This window comes from Epinephelus fuscoguttatus, linkage group LG20 (assembly GCF_011397635.1).
Source record: "Epinephelus fuscoguttatus linkage group LG20, E.fuscoguttatus.final_Chr_v1".
In the NCBI taxonomy this organism is placed as follows: Eukaryota; Metazoa; Chordata; class Actinopteri; order Perciformes; family Serranidae; genus Epinephelus; species Epinephelus fuscoguttatus.
In genome coordinates, this window is record NC_064771.1 from 26,869,135 (window position 1) to 26,885,481 (window position 16,347).

The following is a 16,347-nucleotide window of genomic DNA, read 5'->3' on the forward strand; positions in this document are numbered from 1 at the left end:
GAGCCCCACTACCCGCTGCTTGCTTTCTCTCTCCCATCCAGACTCCCATAGAGAATAGCTCCTCTGTGTATAAACCGCCAGCTGTTTCAGACATAAATAATAGAACGCAGAGGGCTGTGAGCTAAGCCTCAGGCATCAATAATGGATATGAGCGCTGGATGGATAGCGCTGCAGAGTGACAGCGTTGTCACAGGGGCTTGTCTTCACACTTTACCTCTCAATCTCTCCCCTGTTTATGTGTTTTAAACGAACTATTCCCGCTCTTGTGATATGCTGATGTTGGTGCTAAATCAGGGAGCTGTGCACCGGAGTCGATACCACTGTATGAGAACTAGGTCAGACCCGCTATATGCTCAATAGGAGGCTGTGTGTGTGTGTGTGTGTGTGTGTGTGTGTGTGTGTGTGTGTGTGTGTGTGTGTGTGTGTTCATCTGTGCAAGTCAAACCTCTCCTGCTGGCCCTCAAACTCTGCGTTTGTGTGTTGGTCTTGTTTAAGAAGAATCTACAGCCTCTCCATTGAGGCTGCCTAGTGTTGCCTGGCAACCAACCTGGCCTTAACCAGCACACACTCCCGACGTGAACACAGAACGCACGCACACACACAAACACTCAGGTGGATTGAGAACAATAGGCTTGAATTGCAGCACATTGCATCAGAGGAGGGGCAGTGAGAGATGTCTTCCAAAGGTGCTTCGGGTCCAAGCAATTTATCGATTTCACACACACGTGCACGCGGCCCATATTTTGGTGTGTTTTGAAGTGCTTAAGTCGCCCCATGGGTTCAGTCTTACCGTCAGTACTTTGTGCAGCAGGAGTGTGTTACGTGCCTCCTCCTGAAGCCTATGGTTTATTGAGGGTTTTTTTTTTTTTGTTTTTGCATGTTGAAAAGTGGAAGGGATTAATAATGCATGACAGCTGAGCACCAGCGAGGAGAAGAGAGTGTGAGTGTGTGTGAGTGTTGATGCTAGAGGCTGCTCTGAGTCACAGAGCTCGAGTTTGGTTTTGATGTTTGGTGTCTGTCTGTGGACGTGTGTGTGTGTGTGTACCTGTGTTTGATGGAAAGACTGATAGAAGAAAACCTGAGGCTCAGAGCGGCGCCCGATTGGCTATCAGGAATCAGCTGACCCAGACACTTCCATAAGCCCTCTGAACATCAATCTCCCATCCACCCTCCCTGTCTGTTTTCCTTGCTATTTCCTTCGCTCTGTCTTTCACATCTTTTTCTCCATCCTGCCTTTCTTTCACTCGCTATCCATCTTCTGGAGATACTTTCTCCCTCCTCCCTTGCTCACTTTCCTCTTTTCCTGTCTTCTAACTCTCCTTTGCTCTCTCTCCTTCCATAGCTTTCCATATTTACCCATCACCTCCCCCCCTTCCTCTCCTCTCCTCTCCTCTCCTCCCTCCCTCCCTCCCTCCCTCCCTCTCTCTCTGTGGTTGAGCTCCAGTGATAGGCTGTTAATGCAGGCGGTGTATGAGTCTATCTCACCATCTGCAGTAGTGGAGCTAGCTTCTCTCCTCTCTCGCCAGGATCTCTTCATCAGCCTGCCAACTTCAGCCTGATTTGGTGTGCCTGTGTAAATGTGTCTAAATAGCAGTAGGGAGATGGAGCGGTTATAGAGCTTGTGTACGTACATGTGTGCTTGATTTCCAGTTGTGAGAGCAGCAGACAAGCTGTTGAATCTTCTGCAAAAGAGTGTGTGTGTGTGAGGACAGAGTGCAGCTACTATGTGTGAACTAGGCAGTCAGGGAGGCATGGACGGTCGTTGGCACTGTTCGGCTGCTCAGGTAGAGATTTTGCTCTTTAAGCATGCATTGCTCTCTCACTTCCTGTCTCTTCCCTCCTGTGTCTCCTTTCCCCCCCCTCTTATCGTTGTGCATCTGTGTCCGTCATTATGTCAGCATGCTCTGTTGATAGACTATGAAAAGATGGGGACAAAGAGGGAGGGACAGAAGGAGGGGCGGAGGACATATCGCTTTCTTCTGCAAACTTCTGTGGTGTATTGATGTGATTTAAGTCTTGTTTGGCATGTCTCTAGTTCTCCTCTTGTTCATTGTCTCCCATGTGATAGGTAGATCAATAGTGCAATCGACACCTTGCCGCTTGAATGGGGCGGTCAGCTGATGGGGGGTGTTGGGGTGGGGTGTCACAGATCAGAGGGAGGGGCCTTTCTTACATTTACCTGTCTGCTTTTGTTTTAGCTGAAATTCAAAACCTGTCCCCGCGGAGGGCACATAGGTTTCTCGGGATCGATAATCAAGCATGGCGGCGCGACATTGATCAGTGACAGACAGGGGTGATGTGTTTCCGACTGGCTGACTGGTTCTTGTGCTATTTGGATCCTGGCAAAGGCACAGAGGTTTATTGACTGGCTGAATTCCAGAGGCTAAGCTCACCCGGGCAGCATTTGACAGCCCAGTGGGCAGAACTGATTGGAAAGGCAGCGGAGGAAAGAGACAGAGTCAAGCATCAATAACTTAATATATGTTTCAGGCCAAACTAAACCACAGTAGACTTGTCAGGACCAAGACCACACTGTGCAAGGCCAGTGCGGGCTTTTTTTTTTTCTTTCAGATGAATAGTGGCTGCTTCTCTAACCTTATGTAATATATGTTCTTGCAAAGACAAAGAGGCGAGGGAATAGACAAAGCAAGGACAGAGAAAAAGCTTAATGAATTTCTGTTTGAAATAAAGCCTGTAGGTTTAAGCTCAGACATCATCGACCACTTAGTGCTTTGATTTGGTTCAGATTCTGTTCTGGTCTGGTTGTAATCTGCCTCTAGAGCTCTTCTCTTTTATAGCTCTGCCGCTGTCTCCTTTATTCTGTGGGTTACTAACATCTACTGCAATGCATCACAATCCAATTTTAATTTAGTGCTGGCACTGAGCGCCCAGTGTGGTAAAAACACACACACGCGCACACATTCACATCTCTCATGCCGAAGCGTCAAGGCGGGCGATGTTTAACAGTAGTTCATGAATATGCGGAGCGCATTAGCACGGTGTTAAGTAAAGACCGCAGCACTTTGAAGTCCTCCTCCTCCTATCCCGTCTTCCTTTCTCTCTCGTTCTCCCCGATTCCCCCTAAAATTCCTTTTATCCATCCATCTGTCTCTCCCTCCTCCCCCTTCTCACTCCTCATACTCTGGCTGGAATGGCAAATCAATGCACAGGTCCCCACTGAGGGTGCTTTTTTTCCATTCTTTCTTTCTTTTTTATTCCCCATCATTTTTAACAGCCTGAACTTAGAGTTGCCATGGCAACAGGAGGAGCAAGGATGGAGTGGAAAAAGGGCGCCTTTTCCACAGAGATGGGAGCGAGGCACGGCGAGCGAGCGGTGGTTGAGATATTGCTCGGTTGATGTAGGTTAGAGGTTGAATGTAAGTGGGTTATTGACATGGCGCTTATGGAGAGGTGTTGAGTAAAGGAGATTTTAATGAACCATCGAGGGCTTAGCTGGAATATTTGATGAAATAAAAACTGGTTTTAGTCCTCTCTTTGGCTTCACACTGCGCATTCTCCAACACACATGAACACCAGCCAGTATCAGATGGAGAGAGCAGAACAGAGGGAAGGTGAGGAGGAGAAAAAGAAGAGGGGGAGGGTCAAGAGAGTAGGAGACGATAACTGACTGTCCCCTTGTGGTTTTAAACAGGATTCAATATTTCTCTTCTCCCTCCTCCTTTCTTCTTCGCTCCTCAGCACTCCGGTTCTGGCCGCCTGCCATTGCCGGGGGCCAGAACAGGCAAAAGTGTTTGTGGCAAACTGGAAAACGGGTGGGCGATGGATTGATGCTGTGTGCTCACACATGTAGAAAATAAACAGAAGGGGTGTGGAGCGCAGGCTGTCTGTGGATACAGTGTCTATATACGTGTGTTTATGTTCCTCCTTTTTTTTCTCTCTCTCTCTCTCCGTAGTCGGCAGACGACCTGCTGGTGGCGTCAGCTGAGTGTCCCAGCGATGATGAAGACATTGACCCCTGTGACCCCAGTTCAGGTGAGACTATCCTTCAACCTCAGGGTTTCATCTTAACTTTTTTTATTTACTTGGGCAAGTGAGTCAGAAATCTAGTTGCCAGAAGTGAATTTTTACATGCCTCTATATATATTATTTTATTTGCAATTATCACACAACACAGACTGAAGTTAATTGTCGCGAAGAACGACCCTAGATTACCCGCACTGGTAATCAAATTTGCGGCAAACTGCACAACACATAGTTTGAGTTTTGCCCTCATCCTCTAAAGGCCTGGCCACGCCAACCCGACATCAAGGAAGTAGTGGCGACGAGGGCCGATGTCGCTTTACGTTGCCTGTGTCTTAGCCATAAAGTTACACTAAGTACACTGCAAAGACGACAGCCAGCAGCCAACTAGCACGGAGAAGCAATACCTCTCTATACAAGCAGGCAGTGGTAGTTTAGACTTCAGCCTTTTTTACTTCCCTTACTTTCATTTCTCTTCTCATGCACTGCTCTGAACTGCCAATCAGAGCAATTTCATTCACCGGCTGGCTCCGAAATCACCAAATCAAGCCAACAAGGTAGTCGACCCTTGTTGGCTTGATTTGGTGATTTCGGTGCCGAGGGTGTGGGACATACTGCAAAAACTAGGGCGACAGACTCTCCCCGACAGCCCATCATCGCCTCACAGCCGACTGTCAGCTTGGTTTCTCAGAGTCCTAACACTACAAATCTAAACTCCTGTTTCAGCTCATAAACTTTGTCTTACCTGCCGCTAATTCTTCATGATGCTGAGATGAGAAGGAAGCAAGATGTCTCACTCCTACTTCCATCATCAGCTCCAGAAAAAAAACAATCTGTTTAATTCTTTTTTTTACCTTTCGCCTGATCAGGCAAGTGAGTTGCTAGATTTAATAGGCTGACGTGGCGTTTTGCAGTCGGGCAATCATTACTGTTGAGCCCTGCTCCCACAAACACACACATCACACTGCCTCTTTGAGGTTTTCTTGTTCTCCGCACTCACTATCGCTCAGTTTTTTCCTGCTGCTTGGTCGCTCGCCACGATGAATTTTTCATTTCCACTTAGGTTTTTGCCTCCAGGCATTACCTAACACTCTCCATCCACTCCCCAATCTTCATCTCCATCCCTTTCTCTGCTTGAACTCCGTCCCCCCTCCTTCCCTTATCCCTTGTTATTCATACTTTCTTTTTATAGCAGTTTCTTCTCTGTTTCCCTTCCTTTAACTTTCCTTCTTGTCCTCCTCCCTCGCCTCCATCCAGTCGAAAGAATTCACATGCAACCAGCGATCATTTAATATGGTGTCATACTGTATATCACCACACTGCAGCCCTCGCTGCCTGTATACACCATAAAGTGTCAAATGTATGTAATAAAACTGATATAGTGTGCACCTGTGCGCTGGCCCTCCTCTCGACACGGTGTAATGTAATCTGTTTACACATTATGTGATAATATGCAAACAGCTTTGGCTCGAAGCGGCACCCTTCTCTTGCCAGCATGTAGCATTATACAAAATGCACGTCGATTCATACTTCATCATGATGATGCATTATATCTTCGTGCTCCAGCCCTCCACCCATCGCCTTGACATGTAAAACAAATTAATAATGTGCGCAGTAAACCGTAATGTAACATCACGTGGCTCCCCCTCTCTCCTTACAGCCCGCCCTCCCCTCCCGGAGGTGAAAGTGTTCCCAGGTCCGTCTGAGGTGGTCCGAGAGAGCAGTAGCACCACAGGTATGGTGGTGGGCATCGTGGCGGCCGCAGCCCTCTGCATCCTCATCCTCCTCTACGCCATGTACAAGTACCGCAACCGCGACGAGGGCTCCTACCACGTGGACGAGAGCCGCAACTACATCAGTAACTCAGCCACACAGCCCAACGGCAGCGCCAAGGACAAGCCACTGGGGATCGCCAAGATTTCCAAGAACAAGAAGAACAAAGACAAGGAGTACTACGTCTGAGGCGGAAGACGTCCGACACACAGACATATACGCATACACCTTTATATATAACGGTATATGTACATAAATAGATATATTCTCAAAAAAAAAAGATTCACACGTACAATACACACCGACATAGACATGCTGATGTTAATGTTTACTCTCCAATAATCACATCTGCACACATGCTGGCAAGCACAAACATATACACACTCAAGCACACATACATTTAAGCACAAACATACACACACACACACAGACTGGCCCAAGGGCATGGACCCTTATTGTACAGTATTTACCAATGAGCAGAGCCTCTGAGAGAGGCTTGTTTTATGAACATAAACACCATTCCAAATGATTTAAAAAAGCACCAGTTCAACTCCCAGTTAAGAACCATTTTGGGGCCAGCCAGATAAAAAAAAAGACCCCTGCCACAGCGGGACCTCTCCTGTTGGACTCACAGAGGTCAAGGAAGGCTTTTAAATGAAGCACATGGCAGACTGAGTGTGTTGAGCGAGGGGGCAGAGCACCAGAACAAAGATGATGTAAAAGCACCAAGACAAGCACTAAGTGTCTCTTCCAAGCTTCTTTGGCCTTCCTCCCTGTTAGCAGACGGGACATGATGACGCACTGAGGATGCTGAAGAAACAAGCACACCCGACGGTCCAAGTGTGACGCCAAGCAACAGGACAGGAAATCAGGGTGTAGCCATAGAGACGGTGAATTACGAGTGAACAGGCAGAGGCAGGGCTGGTGCCGTTGATTTAACGGACAGGCTGCGGTGCTGACGTTTTACAGCACCCTGTAAATCACAAAGTTGGAATCAGCGGAGAGATATTTTCCTGGACAGGATACTTGAGACTTCAGATGCTACCTACAGACACCAGTCGCGCATGACTGCGGTGTCACACACACACACATACAGCACACATGCACACACACAAAAATATAAACACATGCAGACATACACGTACCTGCAATGCTAAAGACCTACCATATCTTCATAACTGACACTGAAGACTATACAAGAAGACAATGGTGAAAACGACCATTATGATAATTGTTATGGCAATGAAAATGATGAATATGAAGAACATTCGGGCAGTATAGACTCTTTGGGGAAGGGAGGGGGGGTCTTATTGCACGTGAATTATCTTACTCCGTGTGATTTATACCGCGTTGAAACTCCAGAGGTTACACCGTGACACACCACCATCATAAACCTTGGCTTGAAGTATTCCCTAAGTACAAATGGTTTTTCAGTCTGTGGGATTCAACCATGATTTAATCTCTGAATCGACTCTCAGTTCAAATCCTCATTGACAAAAGTGTGACCATCTCGAGTGTGTGCTGCATGCCTGAGTCTCTGAGCTGTGCCGTGAAGTGGTGGCGTGTCCCACTAAGTCCAGAGGTGGTAGGGTTTGTTTGTGGGAGGAGGAAGAGGAGGAGGAGGAAAGGGGGTTGTTGCGGTTTGTAACTCCAGAGCAACGCCTGGATGTGTGTGCCCACCACAGGCCGCATCCTGTTTTCTAGCCTCATGTCTTATAGGCCACGCCCACTATACCTGCTCTAACCAACCACCTTTTTATAGCAAAAACCAGCCGAGGAAAAGAATCAAAAACAGAACAAAGTAAATGTTACCATGTGTTGCTAATAGATAGAAAAGTCCAGTTCATGATGCCATTGACTATATGACAACCTGAGTTGCTTTGATTTCATTGGCTCTCCTTTTTCTCTCTTTGCGTCCTTTTGTCTTCATGCTATTGGTTGACTGATTTATCAATGCTCATGACGTGACCAATACGCGACAGACAGATGGGTTTCCGATGGGCTACAGTATCTGTTTATGGACTTTCGCAGCCCTCTGCAGCTCAAGAATTGTAGCTCCATGATATATCAATACAAACAGTGCCATGACATGAACAAGCCCCTCCCAGTTCTTCCAACCAGTCAGATGCATGCAAAACGACCAGGGCAAGAAAGGACATGAAAAGGACTGTGTGAGATCTCAAAGTATAAAATTAACTTAACATTTTCCCTTATTCTCTCCATCCTTAACTGGCCTTGACCTCCTTTTCCTCCCTTCTCTTGTCTTCCCCTTGTTTAGTATGTTTCCCTCTCCGCCCTCCTCTGTGTCTATCGCTTTCTTTCCTCTCTCTCTCTCTCTGTTGTGTTGCCATCTGAAACAAAGGAGGTGTCTCAACCAATGGGATTCTACATCTAGGTGTTCATTAACCATGTTTATTTTCTATATGTACAATTTTTCTACAGTATTTACTTTTATTTTTATTGTTACGGTTCTTTGATGAACATAAAGTGGAAATTTATTATGAAAAATAGTTTTGAAGATTAATGAGTAAATAAAATATTACCCAAGTGAGCCTGGAGTGCGTTTGTTTGTTGGTTTTTGCGCCACGTCGGCCACGAGAGCAGACCGGTGGCCAATTAGGACAAATTAAAAGTATCTCATAGTGTGTTAGGGGTCAAATGTTAAAGGGACAGTTCATCCTAAAATGAAAAATACATATTTTCCCTCTTACCTGTAGTGTTAATTATCAGTTTGGATTGTTTTGGTATGAGTTGCCGAGTGTTGGAGACATCAGCAATAGACATGTCCTGCTTTCTCTCCAATATAATGGAACTGGATGGCACTTGATTTGTGGTGCTCAAAGCACAGAAAAAATACATTTGAAAAACTCAACAGCAATGTCTCTCTCCAGAAATCACGTTACTCAAGATAATCCGCAGACCTTGTTCTGAGCAGTTTCATGTAGGGACTATTTTCTTTCTGATGAACTGCACCCGCTAACTGCACTGCCGCATCTACTCATGGACGAGAGACTCGTGAGATGTAAACATTAATGTTAACATTACTCCTCGGCTGAGCTGTAAGTGTTGCTAGGTGATGCACGCTTCCTTCTGCACAATGATACAGTTTCACGAATACAGATTCCGGCTGGGGAGTTAAACGAGGAGATCGACAATGTTCTTGTGCCTGTTAACTCCAGTTCAGACCAAAGATTCGCTACGAGATGAGTTGAAACAGGCAACTACTTGCGATGTGCCATTTTAAACATTCTTAAAACCTGCTGGTTCACACCAATGCAACTAGATGAGACGGTGTATCATCTCTACGCAACAACTCTATGTACCTCCGCTCTGTTTGAAGCTTTTCAGGCTTATTTTGTGGCTGAATATAATTTGTATCTTCTTAAAATATGAATGAGGATAGTGATAGTGAAATACTGGCTACAGCTACATTTGTAGTTGCGATGCAACCGCAAAAAACAGAAATAAAGCGAGTATCAGATGGACTGTATTCATAATAAATACACCACAATCATATAAATAACCAGCGCCAATTAATCAGTCAGTGAGAACGTGTGTGTGAGGCGCCATAAGCACATGCAGAGAGCAGCAGCAGCGACCAAGCGTCCGACAACTGGACACTGTGAGGACAGAAACAGTGGGCTTGACCGGCAGACTTCACTACAAGCCAACTGTCTGTTGAAACAGGTGACGTGCTTTACGTTTTAAAACCAGCCGCCAGCGATTTGACCAGCAGAGTTGGAGGTGACACCATCAGCTGGCTTGAGTCAAGCTCAGAGCGACTAGGTCACACCGCTGCAACTTTTCTTTGCAAGGTTCTAAAATGGTTTTGTTTCGTCACGAATCTTTGGTCTGAACTGGGCTTTAGATAGAGCGGCCGGTTAGCTTAGCTTAGCATAGCATAAAGACTGTAAATGAGGGAATGTAGCTTGGCTTTGTCGAAAGATTACAAACTCTGCCTATATACCGCGCATGCTATCTCGCTTTTGTTTCACCTGTACAAAAAAAAAAAGAGTTTTACAGATAGAGTTCATATACCAGACTTTTTCTTTGGTAGTTGCCTGGCAACTCCTCAGAGCCAAGAAATGGTGAAAATGTAAAGTGCCAAGAAAATGTGAAGTGTCAAATTACCATTTTTACCATTATTTTGCACTCAAATTGATAAACACAATATGACATGAGATTTAAAGGTGCTGTTAGGTGAGTTCTGAACTTGACTAGAGCTGCGATGATGTTTAATCAATTAGTTGATCAAAATCATCAGCAACATCATTTAAGTAATTTTTCAACATGGGATTTTTTGTCTGTGATTGTAAACTGAGTAGCCTCTGTCCTATTACTATGACTGAATGCAATCTGTTACTCAGCATTTCCTTCCACTGGTCTAAAAAAACCCCACCCACTTTGAATGTTGTCACTCAATTAAATGGCCGTTATCGGTGGGTATCAGCCTCAACCTCTAGTTGCTGTAACAATTATGATGGGAGAGACAGCCGAAGTGAGTGTAATGTTAGTATAAGGAGTGTATAAATAAAGCAGCAGCCTGCAGGCCAGAAAATGAAACCAACGTGAAAGCGTCAGAAACTGCAGTTCCTCTAATGGCCACTTGAGGCTGGCTCCAGAAGTACATCAATCCTCCTAGACCCCCATGATAAGATGGCCAACTTTACAGCGGAAATAAACAGCATGGTAAAAATAAGAGTTTTGGTCTCCAAAGCTAATTTGACTGTACAGGGGTTGTATTTTTATATTAGTCATCTGTTTACATTTTATTAAGGCTTAAGTTATGCATGATTACAGGTGGGGCTGCTTCAGTGACAGGCTGTCTGTGAGTCAGATCCACCCTTCACTCCTCCACAGCTCCAACCTCTCATCCAAATATGGTCACCTCTGGCTCCAAAAAAAACAAGATGGCGACAGACTAAATACGAAACTCAAGAGAAGAAATGCCAAACTCTAGCTTTGTCCATTATTTTATACAATCTGTGAGGAAAATCTGCAGGGGGAGGAGATGCTGATGTGGTGTATTTACTGTTACTGTTAGTAAACAGTATGACATTTTTTGGTGGGTGGGGCTTAGCCGGAGGCAAAACATTTCTCCACAGACATTAGCTAGCGCTAGTTAGGAAGTTCTGTTGGCTTGTTTTGGAAGAAAGATGATTTGAGTGGTCCATTCAGAAATACTCATTCTGAGAGTCAGAGCGCACTGTGGCACAAACTGGACCGTTGGTAAATTCGGAGCACTATCGGAATTTATCGTTCGGTTATCCAGAGCACCGCACTCTTGGAGTGGCAGAGCACACCCTGGGCACGCTGTCTGAGGAGACGGAGCAGCAGAGCAGCGAGTGGAGTGAATGCGTGATAAACTTAACGGTTTGTTAATTCATATAGAATATAAAGCTCTGTTTCTTCGACCAACAGGGCTCTCATTTTAGTGTAGAGCGTCAGACTGAATTTACAAACGCACCATGTCAGGTCACTCACTCTCCGGGACCACGAGTGTTACTTGAATAAGTAAACAATGACCAATGGGACCAGACTGGCTGACCCGTCTGCTCTCACTCAGTGGATGGATGATGTCACAGTAGCCTAGAGCCCTGTGGGGGCAATGGTATTTTGCCTCCAGCTAATGAAATGACATCATTGTGACGTCGGCCCTAAAAGGGTCTATTGGTCAAACAAACACAGGACTTTCACCCAGGAGATGAGGGTTCATGTCCACTTTGAAACCAAAAGTCAACGTTGACTTGTTTTAACTGAAGTACATAAACTTGTCACGTCACAAATGTACATCTTTTAACCCAAACTATAATCTTTTTTATAACAAAATTGCTCCTGATGTCAAGAGATAGTGGCCATTTACTGGGCTGATAATGACCTTCTAAAGCTACTTGTAGGCGTAGCAGGCCCCTTCTAACCCACACGAGGCAGATTACTGTTGATAACGGCCATTTAATCGTGTGATAACATTTGAAATGGGTGCACCAAACTGCAACTTGTTCCTGAGGTTTACTTTCCATATTCTAAGACAAACTGACATCCACTGCAGCAGTTGCTATTAGACATTGATACCTTTGTGATTTAAGGTTTTTTAATGATGATGACCTTCTCAGCACAGAAAAAACACAGGTCCTGTGAAAATTTACATCATCATAACACCCAAATCCATAAAATTCTGAATTTTTACAGCGATCACTCTTGTCTGTCCTCCCGTTATTACGGACATGTCTGAACTAACAGTGACCCCTTGAGTTGGTCATGGACTCACTAAGGAGCTGAGGGAAACAAAAATCCAATACGGTGCAGGTTTTCTATGATGCACATAAGTGCACAATAAAATGCAAATAAAAAACCATCACAAATATAATTCAATATTTCAATGCTCTCTTGGGTTCCATTAGAGGTTTAAATCATATGTAGCTTAATCGATAAAAAAAAACAAAAAAACAAAAAAGGTTTGCTGCAGAGCCAGGCTAACCGTTTTCCCTGTTAAGCTACGCTAACCATTTGCTGGCTGTAGCTTCACATTAACAGCCACATGAAAGCTGTATTGATCTTTACATCTCCCCCAGACAGCGAATCAGCGTATTTCCCAAAATGTGTGAATATGCCTTTAACTATCTGCTTCAAACAAACTATCTACACGTTGCAGGTTCCCACACATTTCCTCCTAATCCCTTCACCTCTTGCTTCATCAAAGAAAGGAAAGTAGCACCTTTTCTTCCAAGTCCCGCTGTGTCTAACTGGGACAGTAGACACACATAAATACCCCCTCGCACACACCACACAGGGCTTTGAAGTATGACTCAGTGCAGTGAGCGGTATAAGTCTCTGCAGAGTTGCTGTTTGCCGGATGAAAGATCCCCGAGACTGCAGGGTTGAGCTCGCATCCTCAGGTGAGAGAAGCTACGAGGACCTGCTATTTCAATAAACACCTCCCAAGTCTCGCTGTCTTGTTCTCTCACTGTTTGTCTTTCTTTTTTTTTCTTACTTTCTTTTTGTCTTTTGCTGAACAGTCTGTGTTCAGAAGTCTCGTGTTCAGCTGTAGCCATCTGCCAATGTGCTGTCCTTGACCACAGCCAGCTAAGATAAAACACACTGCCCTGCTATATTCATGGGGTAAATAAGACACAACTTCAGAGCCAATTAGTTACCTCATGCCAACATACACCTCCAACATTCAGTTTAACAGATTGAACACACCCTCACCAGCAGCCCAATAACACTGTAATGTTCACTGCATATCAGCAAACACAACTCTGCAAAACGGTGGTCATAAGTTAAGGTCAGTCCTTCGGCAATTCTCTCGTAAGTTGGCCCATTCTGTCATCTGACGGTTAATGGCCTCTTCGTTTGCGAGGGCAAGGAGGGCGCACAATTCTTTGTCTCCCCAGTTGCTCATCTTTATAGCGTCTGTCAGGTCTGCGTTTCCCTCTTGCTACTAGCTGCTCATTCCTGCTATCAGCTGTTTCCTGTTTATCCACCGCTAGTGGGTCACACGCACGGCGTCATCAATAGCTCCTCCCACAAGTCTTCAACAAGCCCCTCCCGTTGCGGAAGGCCGCCTCAGTATTTTTAAACTAAAAGGGTTCCGCCAATATGACTACCCTACGAGGCGGAAAATTGGGCACCTCAGATCAACTCGCCAATCCGGCTCTGTGTGTCTAAACGCTCGCAGCTTGCCGACAAAACGGCCCAACATTTGCAGAAAATCTGGCAGTGTAAAAGGGGCTATAGAGACAGACAACCATTCACACTCACATTCACACCTACGGGTTATTCAGAGTCACCAATTAACCTGCATGTGTTTGGGAGGAAGCTGGAGTAGCCGGAGAAAACCCATGCTGACCCAGGGAGAACATGCAAACTCTAGTTCAAACTCCCACCCCAGTGTCCCTCTTCCTGTGAGGCGACAATGCTAACCACTGCACCACCATGCCGCCTTTGTAAACTGATATTTTGATGAACCTGGTTCACCTTAATTAGGCAGTGGTGGCTCAGGTTGTAGAGCCACTTATCTGAATAGTGTTCAAAGTGTCATTAAATTCATGAAGAATGTTGACCTTATTACTGGACGCTCCGCTCACCATGGAGTATCACAAATTCAAAGTCACACATGGTGAGTAACTGATATATAAATGGTCATTCTGCAGGTGAAGTATTCCTTTAACACAGTGGCCCAGTAAAGCCATCCCAGTGACTGAATATGCACATTGACACAAAACATCCAAGATAGCACCACAGATGGCAGCCACGGATCTGCGCTCCCTAGTTCTTTTTCTATGTAAATATCCGCCGAGCATAATCCAACCCTGCTGTAGGCTATACGCTGTGTCATATCCACCTACCTCATGCATGTAGGCAACCTGTTACATTTATCATCCTATATTTATTCCAGCACCATGTGGATTCGAAATACTTTACACCCCCTAATGACGATGGCACTCCCTGATGGCAGTGGCACATCCCACGGATGCTTGATCAGACTGGGATCTGGGGAGTTTGGAGGCTAGGTCGGCACCTTGAGCTCTTTGTCACATTCCCTGCGTGGCATGCGGTGTAGCATGGTGTATTGGGGGGGAGGGGGGTGCCATAGGGGAATGCCGTTGCCATGAGGGGGTGTACTTGGTCTGTAATGATGTTTGGGTGGGTGGCGCGTGTCAAGTGGCGTCCACATGAATGCAAAGCCCACAGCTTCCCAGCAGAACATTGCATTGTAGCATGGTGACTAATGTTATTTACTTTACCTGTCAAGTGTTTATTTTCACCTTCTTCTGCTTTGTTGTTCTTGTTTTTTTGCTGTATGTCTATTTGTGTATGTACAGTATATTTGATTCTTAAACACCAGGGTCAAATTCCTTGTGTGTGCACAAACGCTGAGCCGATAACGCTGATTCTAATTTCGATCGCGAGCAGGGGTGTGGAGAGCGTGCATGGTCAATCATAATAGTTGACAAGTAAAACTATCCTGTGACATAAAATCTATTGACGCTTTTATGCATCAATTTGCCGTCTGTTGGCAGAGTTAAAGACGACTCCAAATTTTCATCCTCACCTCCCCTGTACAGGTGCAGAACAATCAGCAAAAGATTATTCAACAAATTCTCTGACTATCTTCCCATCTTTCTCTCTCTCCTTCTGTTTCTGTCTTGCCTTGTGTATTACCAAAACTGTGGGAGAGTGTGTGTGTGTGTGTGTGTGTGTGTGTGTGTGTGTGTGTGTGTGTCTGTGTGGGGTCATGTCAGGAGCTCAAGGCTGCATTTTTCTCCCTGCTTTGGAATAAATCATAAAGAGCTCTGTTTATCCACATGAACTGTATAACACACACACACAACGATGTTTCACACAAGAGAAAATGTGTTGAAAGTAGAAGCCGAACATGTATAAAGGGGAAAATGTAAAAAATAAAAAAGAAGAAGGATTTGTTTGTTACATAAGTGTGTGTGTGTGTGTGTGTGTGTGTGTGTGTGTGTGCGCACGCAGAGAGAGCGTCCTTGCAAGCTGGCTGTCCTGCTGACGTGTGGGGAGTGCAGTAGAAAGGAATATTATGTCCATCGCTATCAACGTGTGCTCATCTTTCAACACCAATATGAGACAGGAGACAAAACAGATTCACACCTGTTCCACATAATTATCCTTTTTTTGATCGTTTGTTGACATGTCTTTGAAGCTAAAAAGAAGGCAGTCGGCCAGAAATAACACACTCCCTACTGTCTGTATTACCGACACCAAAACTGTTATTAATACAGATTCACTTGCCATTATAAAAAAGACAGAAAGAAAGAAAACAAGAAAAACTGAAATGTAACTTTTCACTTCAAACCTACTGTAATTTTATGTTGGTCTTTGTACATCCCAAGCACCCTGAGACACCTGTACACTAAGCGGAACGAGGGAGGCCGAGGACTGGTGAGCATCAGAGCCACTGTCCAGGACAAAACAACCAAGATCCAGGAATACATCAGGAAGATAGCCCCCAGAGATAAGCTGCTCAGTGAATGTCTCAGGCAGCAGAAACCCATGAATGCAGAAGAGGAGGATGAACCATCATTGAGGTACAAGCCTGTTCACGGCTTCAGTGGTTAACATCAAGAAATCCTACCACTGGCTGAAAAAGGCCAGACTGAAAGGCAGCACAGAAGCCCTAATCATGGCAGCACAGGAGCAGGCACTTAGGACAAGATCAATAGAAGCAGGGGTCTGCCACAGCAGACAGGACCCCAGGTGCAGGCTGTGCAAAGATGCTCCTGAGACAGTTCAGCACATAATAGTAGGGTGTAAGATGCAGGCAGGAAGAGCGTACATGGGACGCCATAACCAAGTGGCTGGCATAGTGTACAGGAGCATCTGCACTGAGTATGGGCTGGAAGTCCCAAGGTCAGAATGGAAGACACCTCCTAAGGTGGCTGAGAGTGACCGAGCTAAGATCCTGTGGGACTTCAGATTCAGACCGACAAAATGGTGATGGCTGAGCAATCGGACATTGTGTTGATGGACAAACAACAGAAGAAGGCACTTGATAGATGTAGCAATCCAGAGCGACAGCAACATCAGGAAGAAGGAACATGAGAAGCTGGAAAAATACCAAGGGCT

The 16,347-nt window shown here is 45.3% G+C and overlaps 1 protein-coding gene across 14 annotated transcripts in view; it reads left to right on the forward strand.

The window, feature by feature from the left end:
- nrxn1a (neurexin 1a) overlaps positions 1-6,898 on the forward strand; it is an 81,582-nt gene extending 74,684 nt beyond the window's left edge. For all 14 annotated transcript variants that reach the window (XM_049564009.1, XM_049564001.1, XM_049564003.1 and 11 more), the window contains 2 exons: positions 3,915-3,993; positions 5,642-6,898. In XM_049564009.1, the coding sequence (XP_049419966.1) occupies positions 3,915-3,993; positions 5,642-5,943 (381 nt within the window). In that variant the 3' untranslated portion in view covers positions 5,944-6,898. The remainder of the gene's footprint in view (positions 1-3,914; positions 3,994-5,641) is intronic.
- The last annotated feature ends 9,449 nt before the right edge of the window (positions 6,899-16,347 follow it).